The following is a 17,712-nucleotide window of genomic DNA, read 5'->3' on the forward strand; positions in this document are numbered from 1 at the left end:
GATGGCTTAAAATCAAAGTACCAGATGGGAATTAAGAGAAATCAACAATTAGGGACTGTATCATACTCTTCGAACTGCAGTGACAAAGACAAGAACAGGACCGACGGGGTTCTGTCATTATCGACATTCACCCCTAACAAGCACTCCAACTCCGGTTCCACGTACCGGTGAAATCTCCAAGAGTTAGGGACATGGTGAGACTCTTCGAAGGACAACTTCCCCTCCAGTTGATGATGTTGATACATAAGATTGAATTTGGAAAATGAGAATGTAAGTCATCGTAATCATAATGAACCCACTACCATTTTCTAAATATATGAAATAAAAACTGATATTTAATATGATCTTCAGTTATACAAATCGAACTAACATATGATATTTGGTTATAACACGTACCTGTTAGAGCTGAGTGGACGATGAATCATTAGGCAAATTGCTATTTCTAGCTGGCCAGGCCGGTCAGTCATGTTCAACAGAAAGCAAATCTAATTAATTATTAAATGGAAGCTGGCCAATGAAAAGTTTTCAAAGAGCTTTAATCCTTGATCTGGAAATTCAATCCATTTCCATTCACTTTTAGTATTTTTCATGCATTATAATTTTATTTAAAATACTCTTATAATTTGAAGTCGAAATTAAAGTCGGGCCGAATAAGTTATAATGTATTAATTGATCGAGTGGTTAAAGATGTTCATAGTATCTCACTTTGCGTGGACTTAAATTCAGACATATATTTTAAACTATAATATCTATTTATGTAATAAAAAAAAGCCTGAATTGATATATTTTTTTAACCAATTGATATCGTATTATTTTAAATTACTTTATGTATTGGTATTATTCGGAGATGCCGGATCTAACCCCAGAGTCTCAATGATTGGGTTGTGTTCATAAATTAGATGGGACCCCGATGGATAATGAGATTGAGAATCATGTCCCATTCCCATGCATTGCATGTTCAGCACTTTGAGATTGGCCTCACACCATGTTCCAATGACATCATTTTAGCTGACTTTGATATTATCTTTTCTAACAATTTATATATTTTTTTAACATGGATTACATCATTTTAATATAATATTAAAAATTAATTAATGTGACATTTTCATTAATTTAAATCCTCGTTAATTATTAAAATATTGATATGTAATAATAATAAAATGGAGGCCTTACAGGTTGTACAAATTTGGGTACAATTATAGGGAAATGAGCACTGAAGTTACGTGTTGATTTGGTCAAATTTTTCAAAGCAGTGTTGTGAATAAGATGGATGTTCCTTTCATGCCTCCACTCCAATTGGAAACTCATTATTTCTCAAAACAGAGAAAGGAAACGAATATATATTTACCCAAAAGTATATACTTGCATTATTACAAGAGTTAATTGCATCATATGTCCTCAAATTATGACACTCATTTTAAATTAGTCCTTAAACTTTTTAATATTCTAATTTCACCCTTAAACTATGACTCTCATTCTAAATTAGTCCTTAGACTCTTGAACATTTACATTTCATCCCTTAAACTATGAATCTCATTCTAAATTGTTCCCTAAACTTTCAGAACTTCCAATTGCATCCCCAAATCCATCTGAATATGCAATCAATTTCAACAATAGTTTAACCTAAATTTTATTTTTTTAATACATATAATAATATTACTTGGTCTAATGATTTTATTAGCAAGAGATGTGATTAGTGTATACACATAATTTAGGATAAATTTGAAATATTAAAAAGTTTGGGAACTAATTTAGAATGAAGATAACAATTTGGGGATGAAAATGAAATGTTTAAATTTTTAAGGACTAATTTAGAATGATAGTCACAGTTTAAGGATGAAAATAAAATGTTTCAGAGTTCGAGGACCAATTTGAAATAAATGTCATACGTTGGGGATGTATGATGCAATTAACTCTTATTATAAACTTAAGGGTAAACTTCAAGTTTAGTAGTGTATTATTGACATAATAATATAATTATCCACAATGTTTGCACAAATGATCGCTCTATCAAGTATTATTTTTCAGCATTTTACCTTAATGTTTAAATTTTTTGTCAAAACAACCCTATTGAATGAAAATTATTGACGTGATATTTTTTACATGTGAACAATTATTGACATGACATGTGTTATGTTATCTTTTTGTGGTCATGTGGCACATTCCACATTATCATTTCGGAATGACATGACATATGACACGTCATTATTTCAGGTGATATGACACATGACATGCCATTATTTGGGTAACGTGATATATCTCATGCCATCAATTGATCACATGTAAAATTGTCACGTAAGCAACATATGTTGGCCGTTAGTTAACTAATTATTTTCATCTAACATAGTATACTTTAATAAAAAATTAAAACGTTAGTAGTAAAATATTTGTGTATTTATCACGCTTTTATAATAATATTTGTGGAAGATTATTGATAGTTGCTAGGTCTTTGTGGAAGATGAAGTATGTATTCAAATGAAGATTTTAATTTTATTTTTATTCGCTCCATTCGGGTTTTTATGTTGGATTTTGCTATCTTTGCTAGGTTTGTAAACGAGTCGAATCGAGCTCGAGTACTGTGGAGCTTGACTCGATTCCAAAGTTTAAAGTCGAGCTCGACTTGAAAGCTCGTGAGTTTAAAAACTTGGGATAATTGAAAAAACTTGAATTTGAAACATTCTTAGACTTAGCCCGTGAGCTTACGAATTTGGTTATAAATGAAGCTCAAGGGTTTGTTTCAAGCTCAAACCAAGTTCAAATATGAGTCGTAAATACATAAAAGTCTTATATTGTATTTAAAACAACAATTTATAAATGTTAATTTTATTAATAATTTAATTAGAAAAATAAAAAAATAAAATACTATTTTATAAAATTACTCACATGCTTTTCGAATAAGATATCTCATATCCTTAAGAACAAAAATCGAGAAATGAATTAGACTTAAATATCTCACGATACGTCTTATTTCATTTATTGCCCTCGCATCTTTATTTTACCTTACTTTTTATTTAATAAAAACTTAGTTTTATTTCAAAAATAATTATCACGCCACATTAATAAAAAAATGACAGTTAATTGACTATTGATTGTATAATTTCTCATCAAAATTGTATTTTTTTTTGAGAAAAAAATTGATAGTTAAATAACAGGGTGATACTGCGAAAGAAAAAACGTTAAAGAGTGAAACTAAAAAAAGAAGTAAAGGTTAATAAAAAGGTAAATTTAACCGTTTATTTAAAAAATAAATAAAAAAGCAAGGCTAACGGGCCTTATTACGGATAGCAAAATTAATGTTAAAAATTTCAGCCCAATTCAAAACCTAAAATAAACCCTAATCGGCTTTGAACCCGATCCCGTTGGCAACCCTATAAAACCTTGATTTTTCTTAAGGGTCACTATCTTCCTTTGAGCTGCAGCTGCTGTTTGTAATCCTGTGGTGATTACACTGCGTCAAAACCAAAAAAGAAAAAAAAATTCTTTTAACTTAAACATGGCGGACAAGGCAGTGACCATTAGGACAAGGAAGTTCATGACGAACAGGTTGCTTTCCAGGAAACAATTTGTAAGCTCCATTTCCATTTTTTGGCTCATTTTCTCGTTAACCAAACATGTGCCAGCGTTAATTTAAGTCTTGCAGTGTATTTTTTCGTTTTGTTTGATTTTTTTCCCCAATGCATACTTTTGGCAGGGTTCAGTTTGAGTCATAGATCGGTCAAAGAAAGAAAATAGAGAAAATAAGTGTTTATTTTTTGTTAGTTTATAGAAATAGAGTTGGATTTTTGTAAGTTTACTTATATGATGCTTATTTTAGGACTTACCTTGATTTGCCATTTGAGAATAATAGACCTTTTTGCTTACGAAGTATGAAGCGCTCAACATTGGTGAAGATGAATTGTTCGGGAAACTTAAAATTAAAATGAGCTTTATTTGTACAACTTAATTGTTTACTTGGAAAATGGAACTTGTTATTTACTTGTTTTTCTTTTTTAATTTTTGTAGATCATCGATGTTTTGCATCCTGGGAGGCCCAATGTTTCCAAGGTAAATGTGCAATGTTTCTCAATAACACTGTTGTATTATCTTAACTGCATAAGTTTAGACTGCTTGTGTTAATGTGTTTCTGATTTGTTTATCATGTTTTGTTAGGCTGAGCTGAAAGAGAAGCTTGGCAGAATGTATGAGGTGAAGGACCCAAATTCGATCTTTGTGTTCAAGTTCAGAACTCATTTTGGAGGTGGAAAATCTACTGGATTTGGTTTGATATATGATTCTGTCGAGAATGCGAAGAAGTATGAGCCCAAATACAGGCTGATCAGGGTAATTTCCAATTCTTTTCTTTTCGTTTTCTCTGGATTTTGTTAGTAGCGTGATTGTTTCATTACTGGTATGTTGAAGTCTTATTTCTTGACATATGTTTGTTTGCGGTGTTTGCTTTCATGCTTAAGTACTGCTCGAGTCCTAGTTGATTAAACATCTTCTTATGGTGACGCTAGTGAACATGGAAACAAATTTGTCTTTTAAGCCTTACAAGTTGGATTTAGAAGTAGAGCCTTTGTTATAATTGGTGCTTGCAACTGCTTATTGATGAAGAAAACATGTACAGTAAATTCACATTTTAGGTCACTTAATGTGCGTCAACTTTAATTAGGTCATGAAATCCCAATGTTGGCTATGTTCTGCAAATGTCACGTATGCATGCTAAGACTGCTTTTATATAAATATAGTCAGCAGGGGTGATCTGATTTCTTAATAATAGAAGTTCATTGATATGATTGAACAGAATTAAAGGATTACAACTTTTATGAAAGTTGATTTTCAGTGATCCCGCATATAAATCACCCTATAACATAGTATGCAACTTTTCATTTTTCTTTAATTACCCTTGAATATGATTGTCATCTATATCGGACATATATTAAGTCATGGATACGAAGATATGACCTTCTGAATTTACTTTTATCTGACATATATTAAGACATGGATACTCACACTTCAGTGAACATAGTTATGCAATGCATTGAACCAGTGCTTCAATTTTCTGCCAAGTTGTTTGAGGTCAGAAATAGGTTGTGTTAACTTAAAAGTAATGTTATTTATCCTCTTGATATTTCTAGCATTCCTTTTCTTTCAGTTAACCAACCTGTTTTTGTCTTCTCATTGTTGGTCATGAATTTCATTTGACCCCTTTGCTTTTAAGGGGCATGAGGTATGATACAACATGCTAATTACTTTGTGTTGTTATTTCAGAATGGATTGGATACCAAGGTGGAGAAATCAAGGAAGCAAATGAAGGAAAGGAAGAACAGGGCAAAGAAGATCCGTGGAGTAAAGAAGGTAAGATTAATCGTTTCTTTTTTTTCTTCTTGTTGCTATAACCGCTTTCTCTTTCGAACCATTCATGACCGATGACTCTTATTTTCCCACTATTTTGCTTGTTTAATATATAGACCAAGGCCAGTGAAGCAGCAAAGAAGAAGTGAGGTTAAAAGGGGTGAAGGAAAAGATATGAAATCTGTGTTTCTGGGTGGCAATGTTTTCCAACAGCTGTTGTTTACTAGTCTCAACTATTTAGGTGTTATTGAACATGTGTTCCTTTTTGTTTAATGGAATTGGATTTTGGTGCTGTATTTTGGTCTTGCAGAGTAGAATTTGGTAGGAATTTTATTTCCGTACTCTATATGTCGGTGCGAAAATCATTTATTCAAATTCAACGAATCTGGGTGTTCCGTTGTCACTTTGGATTGGATCTTGTCGAATTTTAGAGCAAGTTTCGTGGAAGCAAAGAACAATCTTCGATATGAAATTATTTCGAAGCAAACTGTTTATCACTAGGAATGTGCTTGCGCATGGGACCTTATTTGATGGGTTCTGACTCGATTCCATCTAGTCGGCATTTTTAAATTAAAAGAAAATTTGAGTTTGGGTCAAGTATGGGTTTAGGGTGAGAAATATTTGAATTGACTAAAAAATATAATTTTACTTTATATATTTGGGTATAATTATAATAAGTTTTCTGTATATTTTATTTTTTATTAAAAAATAATATTTGTTTATAAATATGTTATTTTAGGTCGGCAAACTACTAGTCGGATTGGGTGGAAGGTATAAAATTCTGGGTTCGGATGAAGTAGTGGGTGTATAATTTTTAGGTTAGATCAGATTGATCAAAACCTAACCCGACTCATATTCATCCCTTTGTATTTTTTTCTCGAGAAAAGAGTTTGATTTATTTTGAAATAGAAAAATAATATTTTGTAAATAAAGTGTAAATGTGGCATGTTCATTCTTTTAAAAAGCTATTTTTTAACAGACATATTTTTATCAACACTTAATGCAAAAATAAGCAATTAAATTATATTTAAAATAAATTTTTGATGTTTGAAATTTTTTGAGTTTAAAATATGTGTCTAATGTTTTCTCTGTTATTCTTTTATATGTCTATTGCATAAAAAATATCATTAAGTGACATATATCACATTTATATTTTTTATTTTTAAAAAATAAAATATTATTTAAAAAATATTTTTGCAAAAAAATCTAAACGTGGCACACGTCACTTAAAGGTTTTTTTTAATAGTAGGTACCTAAAAGTATAATAGAAAAAACATTAGACATCTATTTTTAATGAAATATTTTTTAGGTCCTAAAATTTAATTTTGAGTATAATTTGGAGACTTATTTTTAAATTATACCTTTTATTTAAAATAAAAAATATTCAAATTACAATTAAAGGTATTTAAATACAATTTAAACTAAACATGTAATAATGATATTTTTCTATAATTATTAACACAAAAAATTAGCGACTTAAATCATACAAGACCATACAAGGAAAAAATTAAATAACCTAATGAAAAATACAAATAAAAGATATATAGGAACAAATATGACCGCATCGACAAACGAATCACAAAAGAAAATTAAGCTATTGAAAGACCATGAACAAACTACAAATTAGAGTCGAGCGACATGATAAAATTATCTACGAACGTAAATCGTATTTCTAAATCTAATTAAAGGTTTCAATGGAGGAAAGATTAACATAATGACAAATAAATGTCATCTTAATCAGTCGTAACGATATTAAATTCAATCATTAAAAAGAACAAATAAAAAACAACAATTAAATAATAAAAAATATACAAAAAAGTAAAGGAAAACGTGTTTAAGATATAATCATTAAAAATAATAAGTACTAAAAATATAATATTATAAAATATAAAAGAAATAATAAATACTAACGATTAATACTAAAATTGATGTCACTATTAATAAAAAATAAAAAGAAAAAAACCCGATAACGGCACAAAGAAAAAAGAAGAAGAGAAAATCAGGATTTTTTTTTTATTCTTAACCTTTAATTAAGATTTAAAGGCTAAACTTTTAAAACGTGGATAAGTATCATTGTGTCTTTACTTTGTAATTTCTATCCAAATAAGTTATTTTATGGTAATACGTATCTAAATAAATCTAAATTAATAGGGGATAAGATATTAATTTTTTAACAGTTTAAATATTAACGTCGCCTTTTGAACAATTTTAGCAGATATGGTATTTGTGCTCTTGTACTTAAATTTGTTACTATTATAAATGAAATACTCGTGTGTTCTTTTTATCAATTTAATATTTATATTTTCAGATATTACATATTTGATATTTATATTTTTTATTCGAAAAGTGAAATCTTCTAAAAAGCAATATAAAAATAAATAAATAAATATTACATATATAATTAATAAATATAGGTATTAAATTAATTAAAAATAATAGATTTATATTATAAATAATATACAAAGTATACACTTTTTTATTTAAATATTTATTATATTTTAGTTCAAATAAATATTTAAAATTATTTTCTTGATCAAGATAAGTACTTAAAATATTCAAATATTTTTCATCTAAACACCTAATTTTTTTTTTAATTAATTCAACGTGTCAGTTTTTTAAAACTTAGATGAAAAAGATAGATTCTTTAGGTATCTATATTTTAAGTACTTATTTTAATAAAAAATAATTTTAAATATTTAATTTGATCAAAATATACCTTAAATACTTAGAAAAAGTATATATTTTACGTAATTATTTATATTATAATCAATAATAATAATATAATGAGTCGTTTTTAAAAAATAAAATTAAAATGAAGTTGGTGGTTGAGAAAAGCCTCCTTTAAGAAAATATAAATTATTTAAAAGACGTTGAAAAGGAGAACAAATGAACTGAATCAACCTCAAAATAAAAGTTTATTATTATTATTATTATATGCATGTGTTCGAAGTTTTTCTACAACTTAATTTAGTTTTCATATTTTTTTTCTCCTCCAAGCGTTTATATAAATACGAGAACAAGCCTTGCTTGTTCTTGTATCAATCTCTCTATCATTCTATCTTCTTCTCTTTTTCCCAGTTTTCGTTGACTACCAATTGCTTTTGATTAATCAAAGTTCTTAATTTTCTTCTTCTTTTTCACCATGGAAGGGACAAAGGGTATGTTTTTCTTTCCGGGTTTTTTGTTTTTGTTTTTTTTTTATATATTTCATTGAGATCTTTCTTTCTCTTTTTGTTGTTTTGTGATCTTCCATGAGGATTTTCAGTGTTACTTTAGCAGAATCTGGGTTAACTGAATTTCCCACTTTGCCTTAGCATTTCTAGTTTTAGTATTGGACAGATCAATTGAATTTGTTAATGCCTGGAATAAGAAAAAAAAGGAACTCACTTTTCCCACAATTTGGTGAGGAAAAAAAAATCCAGTTTTTAGGGTTCATGCATACATTTGAGACTAATATTTGTCTGAATTTTCAATCTTATTTGTAAATATTTGGTTACGATATTAATGGTTATTTTGCACCCTTTTGTTTTTCTAATAGTGTTGGAAGCTAAAGAAGGAACAATTGCCGTTGCTTCTGCTTTTCCTGGTCATCAAGAAGGTAAATTTCAACTTTTTCGGAGGATTTAATGTTAAAAAGCTAATATTAATTGGCCTCCTAATAGTAGCTACTAGCTAGCAATAGAAATATTCCGTTGAATTTTACCATTTGTTTGGTAATGGAGATTTACTTCCATGAATATTCTGGTTGGATTTTTACTTTGTAGCTGTGTCACAGTTTGTAGATCAGACTGATGGTTATGGTCTGGAATATTCCTTGGGTATGTTGTGTTGATCTGGACTCGTGGGTGGGTCAGGACTCGGGTTTAGGAAAAAACGAAGAGTCGGATAATGTAGGCGTTATCTAGTGTTAGATTTTTAGTTTTGTCACAGCTTATTGATCATAGTGATGTCTATCAGGATTGATGATCTGGTGTGTCGCTTAGATATGTCGTGTTAATCTATCCTACCCGGACTCGAGGATGAGTGCATGTCCATGTGGGTGTTAGACATGGACATGGTTTAGGAAAAACAAAGATTCCAATGAACCTAAGTGTTATCTGATTGTAGTTTCTAATTAGTGCCACGGTTTTGGGATCATAGTGATGGTTTTCATCATTGATGATCTAGTAAATTGCTTGGATTTGCTGTGTCAATATGTTCCCAGACTTCAAGCTGAGTGCAAATCTGTATGTCTTAGATATGGGTTTAGGAAAAACGAAGAGTCCGGACAACCTAGGTGATAATGATTCGTACATACTTGATTGCCGATGTAGACTTCTTGGGAAGACCTCCATGCTTGATGTTTGTTAGATGGATATAAAAATGCTATTTTTTTCTGTTTATTGTTCAACCAGCTGTACAAAATAGAGACCACAAATTCTTAACACAAGCAATTGAAGAAGCATATAAAGGGGTTGAATGTAAAGATGGAGGGCCATTTGGTGCGGTCGTAGTTCACAACGATGAAGTTGTTGTGAGTTGTCACAACATGGTTTTGAAAAACACTGACCCTACTGCCCATGCAGAGGTTACCGCTATTCGAGAGGTCAGATCAGAAGAACATAACAAACAAACAAAAAAAATAATCAAATTGCTTCATCTTATTCGTATGTTTACTTTAAATGTTTGTACGTTTCAATCCCCGAGATCATGAAACGCTTTTAAAAAGATTAGATTTCGTTTGTTGATTGTAAGAAAATGTGAGAGCACCATTGGAAGAAATACATTTTAACATGCAGGGTTGTTTAGCATCATTCTGTGATTTCTACTGGGATTTGTTTGCCCATCTTTTTATACTCATCTCATAATGTGTTCCGATTTGGTGAAAGTTTATCATCATTAGGTTTTTGTATTTATAAGAGTCATGTAATAGTTAATAATTTTTGCATATATGTTCCTCAAGATTAGATGGTAATAAATGAAAATTACTAAATGCGTGCGAATACACAACTGATTGATCTCGATTGTAATCAATGGTGAAACCTATGTCAGGCATGCAAGAAGCTGAATCAGATTGAGCTCTCAGACTGTGAAATATACGCTTCCTGTGAGCCTTGCCCAATGTGCTTCGGTGCCATTCATCTATCGAGAATCAAGGTGCGACGCCAAAACTATTTCTTAACGTAAATGATCTTTTGTCAGGCTAAAGAGGCTGCTGTTTTAAGGGTAAAAAGGAACGGGGTCGTTGCAGAGTTGGAACTCTCTTTAATCTTTTATTTTTGCTTTTTGGAACAGAGGCTGGTTTATGGAGCCAAAGCAGAGGCAGCCATAGCAATAGGGTTTGATGATTTCATAGCTGATGCATTGAGAGGGACTGGGTTTTACCAGAAGGCTAACTTGGAGATCAAGCAAGCTGATGGCACAGGTGCTGTGATTGCTGAACAAGTATTTGAGAAGACTAAGGAAAAGTTTACCTTGTACTGATTTCTTACAGTTCCTTTTCAAATCTTTCACAGCTAAAAACATCTTCAAGTTTATGCTAAAACTGACCTTTTTCTTTTAAAGTTTTGAATAAGAAGTATGCATTGTTTGATTTCAAAGTTATTATTTGTACTTTTTGTAAATGAGACGATACAAGTTACACATTATTTAAGTTTGATTTGGTTAAAGTTTGGTTAACATTTGATTTGAATGGACTCGAGTTCGATCTTAAACTTGAACTAGACTCGAGTTGTCGAATTCTTAACGTGCCAAAGTTAATTGGTACCCAACTCAAAAAGCTCGAGTAACTGGACAAAATAATATATATTTTTTCAAAATTTTTAAATCAAATTATTTTAACATTGGCATTTATATAGATGTGTATAAGATTTTTATGTATTTAAGGGTCAGGCTCGAGCTTCAATCTAGTTAAGTTTGAGAATGTTTTGAGTTCAAGTTTTTTCGAGCTCGAGTCGAACTTCAAAATTTATGTCAAACTTAATAATTTTGAACTCACAAATCTTTAAATCAAGTCAAGCTCAATAATCCTCAAATTCTACTCTATTAGTTTACAACCCTAGGTGGAGCCACCCAGTGAGATTGAAGTTGAACCTGTTAGGCCAATGGCCGAACCACCACCCATATGGTGGTGGTCTAGTCCCAAAAGGAAATGGCCGCCCACTTGAGGGCCCAAAAGACATAAATGAAACCACATTTGGAGGCACATTAGGTACGGGGATCAAATAGGGTAATACCTGTTTTAGTTTGTACTACTCAAATATGGTAAAGCATATTGGTAACGGCTGTTTATCCCATGTGTTCAAATCACATAAGCATGTGGTAAACATACTATTTAGACTTAAATTTCTTTATAAACTTAACACTTATTATTTAGAAAATATTAATTGTTATTTAATAGACTTTATAGTTTTATAGCTTTTATTATTTAGCAAATGAAATATTTTGTTTGGATTTAAATTTTAAATAAAAAACAATGTTAGTTTTTAATAATAAATGTGAAATCTATAAAGAATTTGATATTTTTATTGTATAAATATTAACTAAACCATTTAATATTAGAAAGATCTAATAAATACTTTCACTCTTCAAATTTAAACATATAAATACATATAAATTAAATTATCTATTATTATAATAAAAAATATTATAATTTTATGTATATTAGTTATTAATTGATTTAATGAAATAAAAAATTTAAATTATAAAAATATGAATAAAATAAAAATAAATTAATAAAATTAATTTATGATAAATTATAATAATATTTCAATGTCAATCAATCAATAAATATTAAGATAAAGTATACAAATAGTCACGACTATAAGTTGTTGTTTTGTTGAAATAGATTAAATTAATAAAATTAATTTTATGATAAATTACTATAATACTTCAATGTCGATTAATCAATTAATGAATATAATATTAAATATTAAGATAAAGTATACAAATATTTCCCGATTATAAGGTGTTGTTGTATTGAGTCTGTTGACTATTAAAGTTATAATATAGTTTTGACAGTAAAATAAATTAGTTTTTTGTGTTGACCAATTATTAAAAGTTACAAAATGATCGCCCAATTATTTATATGTTTAAAATCGTCATTTTTTTTGTTAAAAAATTGATGTCCGTTTGAGTTGGACGTTAAGATGTTGATTAAGATATAATAAAATTGTACTTTAATGATGCCTACTAGTAATATAGTTACTTTTAAGAATTGGCTTCACAATATAATGTTTCAAGTACAAGTTCGATAATATAATATAAATATAGATATGATCTATAAAATACAACTAAAAAAATTTTAAAATCAAATTCTATTGTATCCTAGTTAACAAATTATCGTTCATCTCAGATTATTATCATTTTTTTATTAAAAATAATAAATTTAAAACATATAAATATCGAAAAATTATTTTATAATTTATAATAAAAAAAATCTAACAAAGCAACATCGTATAACTAAAATACTATTTATGTAATTTATCCTAAATATTACATATAAGGAGACAATAAAATTGGAATGGACACTTGGACCTAACACAAACCAGGTTTATCCAGATCAAACAAAAGGAATTAGCGCACTACAAGAATCTACTACATTCTACTGGTAGACAGACACTTCCCTCATCTTGTCCGAACTCATTTCTTTTTCAAACGACAAGAGCATGTGCCCCTCCCATGGATCCCTTTCATTTCTCCTACACCCACTCCCATAAAAATCATTAAACAAACTTAACAACAACAACAACAGAAAAAATCCAAATCAGAAACGAACTCCATTGAAATGGCATCTGCAACCACAAGGCTCAGTTTTTCTTTTCACCACTTAACACAACCTAACCCAAAGCCAAAAAATCCTCACCTCTTTCACCTCTCCCACAAACTCCCCAAAACAAACATCAAACCCCAAAGAAACCAACACCCCCACCATTTCATCATTCATTCCATTGATGTCTCAAAAGAAGACAGCCAAGAAACGCCAGCTTCAAACTCAGAAAACCAATCGCAAGAACCGAGTGGTGAAGAAGAAAAGTTCGATAAACGGAGGTTAGAGGAGAAGTTTGCAGTGCTGAACACGGGGATATACGAGTGCAGATCATGTGGGTTCAAGTATGATGAAGCGGTGGGTGATCCTTCGTATCCCATACCGCCGGGGTATCAGTTTGATAAGTTACCGGATGATTGGAGGTGCCCTACTTGTGGGGCTGCCAAATCTTTCTTCCAGAGTAAGAGTGTTGAGATTGCTGGTTTTGCTCAGAATCAGCAGTATGGTTTGGGGGGCAATACTCTTACCTCTGGCCAGAAAGCTCTCTTGATTTATGGAACTTTGTTCTTCTTCTTCGTGCTCTTCTTGAGTGGCTACTTTTTGCAATAGGTATCGAATAATGTGTAATTCTTCTTTGTTTGTGTGGAAACTTTTGCAAATAGGAAAATTTATCCATTAACTCCCCCAAAAATAAAATAAAAAACATGTTTCTTTAAATTTTTTGTTCAATTTTGCTAAATTTTTGAAACTGTAGGGTCATTGATATAGTAATTTTAAAAATGATTTTTACTGGTTGTGAGAATTAAATTAAAATAAAATATAATTATACAAAATTAAAATTTATATATTATATTCAAATCAAATTGTAAGTTTTATATTTCATATTACATTTTATCTATGAGAATTGCATATCAAAGTTTATATAACTAATTTAATTAGTTAATTACTAAAATTTAATGATATTATTTGATGAAACAAAAGACGAATTAAATGGCTTAAATAAAAATTACCCAGATTTTTAAGTACTAATCATTGGCTCTGGCATGAGACTTTGGGTTAATATGCACAAGACTTCAAAGAAAAGATTATATTATAGCATGCTACTAAGGAGACAGCAAATCAGAAGAACTATTAACAGGGCAAAATAAAGTTCCAAATATAGGCTGTCATTTACATATGTATAATGACATAAAATTCAGCTTTTTCATACAAGAAATGACCTTGAAGTCAAGAACATGTTAACAACTACATTTTCTCTACTGGCGGCTTTGCCGGTTACAACTCCTACTGAGAATAATAACAGCCTGTATCGCTCGAGATCGACATTCTATGGTTGTACAACTTCTACCCAACTATATAGAAGAAAAAGCTTACGCAGCTTACAACAGACGTCCTCCTGGTATCAACACAAGTCCTAGTTTTGGATGTCACACAAACAATTATGGTGTTCTGAGAAACCTATAGTTTAAGCTTCAAATACATGATCCTTTGAACTCTGATGCAACTACAGGCTCCGACTCTTCTTAAGGTTCGATTCTAAGATTAATCACCTAAACCACCTGTCAATATCCATTTGATTTTGAAAATGAGCATTACAGCAACATTGCTTCGGCCATATGACCGAATGTTGCTCACATGAAAAGTTCATTGATAAAATCATACATGCCTGTGTCAAAGAAACAGGCAACAAGTCCAGCCGATATAGTGATCACTGCTGGTTAACTGGAGCAGTCACTCCCCGTGGACGAGACTTAATCTGATAAACCTTCTTTTTCTGCTTCTCATAAGCTCCGCTCGATGTATTTTCCTGTTTCCTGGTATTGTTTACACTCACTGGTTTACTGATCCGCGTGTTGGGTGGTGTGGGAGGAGTACCAGTGTTCTCAGACCAGAGATCTAAATTCTGCGAGTATCCAGAATTTGGCATCTTCGAAGACACCTTATGTGCACTCCTCTGCTACTTCCCTCGAATGTCAAAGCAGACATTCCGGCCCTCAAATCATAATATTGTTCCTCATTCTGTAATCTATCTTGTGACCTGAAGTTGTTTCTGATTTGCATACCGTTTGGCGATGGATGTCTTGGGTTTCCCAATATCCCTTGTGGATGATTGTATTGGCCATAATAATTTGTACCATTTCCATATCCCCTTCCATAACTTGATGGTCCGGCTGGGCGTGGCTGGCTGCAATAATAGTAATTTGGGTCATCAAGAAAGCCCCTTTCATAATCTGGTGGTCCTGCAGGCCTTGGTCTAATGCTGCAGTAGTTGCTTGAGATATTAAAAGATGGTGGTTGCTCTGTTGACGAAGAGGTTGACCTGTTCAATTTTACATTAAGAGTACTCTTAACAAGACGATGAGCTGCCTCTCCTAGCTGAGGCCCAATTGCTGCACCAGGTACTAGTGCCCTGTCAAACAAATTCAACAATGAATATCATGGTAACCACTGGCAGTTTTGAAAGCATTTGAATAAATTCTGAGGACATTCTGAACAGAAAACATATACATAAGATCTCTAAGATCTTGTATATTCCATGAAACTAAGATAATGCATTCTCACCTCTCTCTGGCTAGCTGGCGCCGACCACCATTGTCTTCATGCCAAAGGAAAGAAAAGGTTTAATGTCCAATGGTGCAGAACCTGCAAGCGTGACATGTATGTGTTTAAAATTAAACTTGGGTGACGGATCCACAATGCTTCTGTAATGTTTCTCAGGATAAAAGAAAGGATTAAGGAAGAAAGGTAAATGGTAATCTTATGCATCCTTGAGTTCCCTTATCAACCTAATAAATTTAAAGCAATGCCTATGTCAACAATTATATACCTTTTTAGGTAGCACAACACCCTGTGGAGGCCTTGGAATGTGTTTATGATCTGAAGGATTAAGATACGTAATATTCCTGTGAAAATCATGAAATGAATAATTAGGATCACTAGGATTCTAGGAGCTTTCGAGAAAAAAAAAAGGTATAGAACCATGGAAGACTTACAAAACTTGGCTAACTTCTATATCTGGCAACCCCATGACAGGGGACGAAACTACACGGTGCCAACCATTCATTTCGGATAACCAAAGAAATCCATTCATTCCATCACTGTGAAGGACAATAGATGAGGATGTAAAACCAACAGATATTCCCTAAATAGATTCAAATGTATGCACTCAATTAATGATGAACAATGAAGTTAACCCACCTAGCATTTGTGTTGATTGGCAATAAAAATCTTTCATGAGGGCCATTCTGGAAAACCAGAGTTTTTAAATTTCCAGATTGACCACACTATGACTCCTAGGATAAGAGTCCATATGCACGAATGAGGGACAAGATCGTTCCAGGCTGACAGGAGAGTGGGAATGTCCAGAGGAAGTGTGGTGAGAAAATGGAGGTCGGATTCGGATTTAAGTTGTCGAGGCAAAGTGACCCATGAAATTTGGACAGAACAACCACCATCTACGACGGTCGACGGTGGCTGACGGTAGCATCCGACCACCTTATTTTTATTTTATATTAAATAATAATAAGAAAATGTCATGTCATACATAAATAACAATAAAATAATTTAAGTGTTCAAAACATCGAAAGTTTAGTGAGTAAATTTAAAAAATTGAAAATACATTGAGTAAAATATGAGAAAGAGTATAACTCAACGAAAAATGACGTAATTTACCCAAATTAAATTATAAAATAAAATAAAGTCTTACACTTTTACTCTTCGTGATTATAATAATAAAAAATATATATTTTATCTTGTGTAAACATATAAATGCCAAAAAAAATATCATTATATTTAATATTTTAATTTTAATTATTGATTTTTTTTAATTTTTTTGGTTGTTCTCCCAGTTTCAAAGTTTTACCTTAACTAATCGGACCGACTTGCATCACACATTTGACTTTGGTGGATGAGTCTCCCAGCAGAGATTTTCTGCATACACAATGACTCAAACTCGAAACTTTGCTTTGATATCAAGTTGCTTTGATATCAAGTTGCTTATCACTTGAACTGACCATGTTAGTATTGACTTTTTAATCTGTATATTATAAATTATAAAATGTTATAATTACTTGATTTGATTTTTCTATTTATTATTTAGTGTTATTGCTTTTTATTTTTTATATAATTGAAATTTAAAATAAATTTTAAAATGTAAGTTATAACTTAATATAAGCAAAAAAAAAAAAAAAGCAAACTTTTAAAATTAAAACAAACAACATTTAAAGAAATTTATTAAGGTAAATACGCTTCAAAAAATTAGAGTAGGGATAGGAGAAGGGACACAATTAGAGAAAATAGTCTCAGTGACTAAAAATCTCAGATAATATACGATTTTGACCAATTTTTTTTTGATTTGTGAAAATGACCAACAAAATCGCAATGCGATCTCTAATTCGCATTGCGATCTCCACTATCGCAAATTCGCGTTGCGATAGTTGAAAATCGCATTGCGATAGTCTAAGTTGTCGTTGCGATAGTTTCCAAATTCGTTGCGACAGTCTACAGTTGTCGTTGCGATTTTCCAAATTCGTTGCGATAGTAAAAAAAAGATTTTGTTTCTTAATAATTTTCTCTAAAAAGATAGTATCCGCGCGTACGTGTCGAAGACATGTATTACCACGACCACGACT

At 31.1% G+C, this 17,712-nt stretch overlaps 3 protein-coding genes across 3 annotated transcripts; all 3 read left to right on the forward strand.

The window, feature by feature from the left end:
- The first annotated feature begins 3,395 nt into the window (after positions 1–3,395).
- On the forward strand, positions 3,396–5,625 carry LOC120213348 (40S ribosomal protein S24-1-like). Its single transcript, XM_039211531.1, has 5 exons — positions 3,396–3,565; positions 4,003–4,044; positions 4,150–4,320; positions 5,251–5,337; positions 5,451–5,625. Exons 1-5 carry the CDS (start codon positions 3,494–3,496, stop codon positions 5,481–5,483), a joined length of 405 nt encoding a protein of 134 aa, XP_039067462.1. The 5' UTR covers positions 3,396–3,493; the 3' UTR covers positions 5,484–5,625.
- A 2,742-nt stretch (positions 5,626–8,367) lies between these two features.
- On the forward strand, positions 8,368–10,869 carry LOC120213339 (guanosine deaminase-like). The gene is made up of 5 exons (XM_039211521.1): positions 8,368–8,492; positions 8,873–8,932; positions 9,729–9,919; positions 10,366–10,470; positions 10,609–10,869. Exons 1-5 carry the CDS (start codon positions 8,477–8,479, stop codon positions 10,795–10,797), a joined length of 561 nt encoding a protein of 186 aa, XP_039067452.1. The 5' UTR covers positions 8,368–8,476; the 3' UTR covers positions 10,798–10,869.
- Positions 10,870–12,940: 2,071 nt separating this feature from the next.
- On the forward strand, positions 12,941–13,705 carry LOC120213329 (rubredoxin-like). Its single transcript, XM_039211513.1, has one exon. It carries the CDS (start codon positions 13,100–13,102, stop codon positions 13,688–13,690), a length of 591 nt encoding a protein of 196 aa, XP_039067444.1. The 5' UTR covers positions 12,941–13,099; the 3' UTR covers positions 13,691–13,705.
- Positions 13,706–17,712: the final 4,007 nt, after the last annotated feature.

This window comes from Hibiscus syriacus, unplaced genomic scaffold, assembly GCF_006381635.1.
Source record: "Hibiscus syriacus cultivar Baekdansim isolate YM2019G1 unplaced genomic scaffold, ASM638163v2 tig00000738_pilon, whole genome shotgun sequence".
Lineage (NCBI taxonomy): Eukaryota > Viridiplantae > Streptophyta > Magnoliopsida > Malvales > Malvaceae > Hibiscus > Hibiscus syriacus.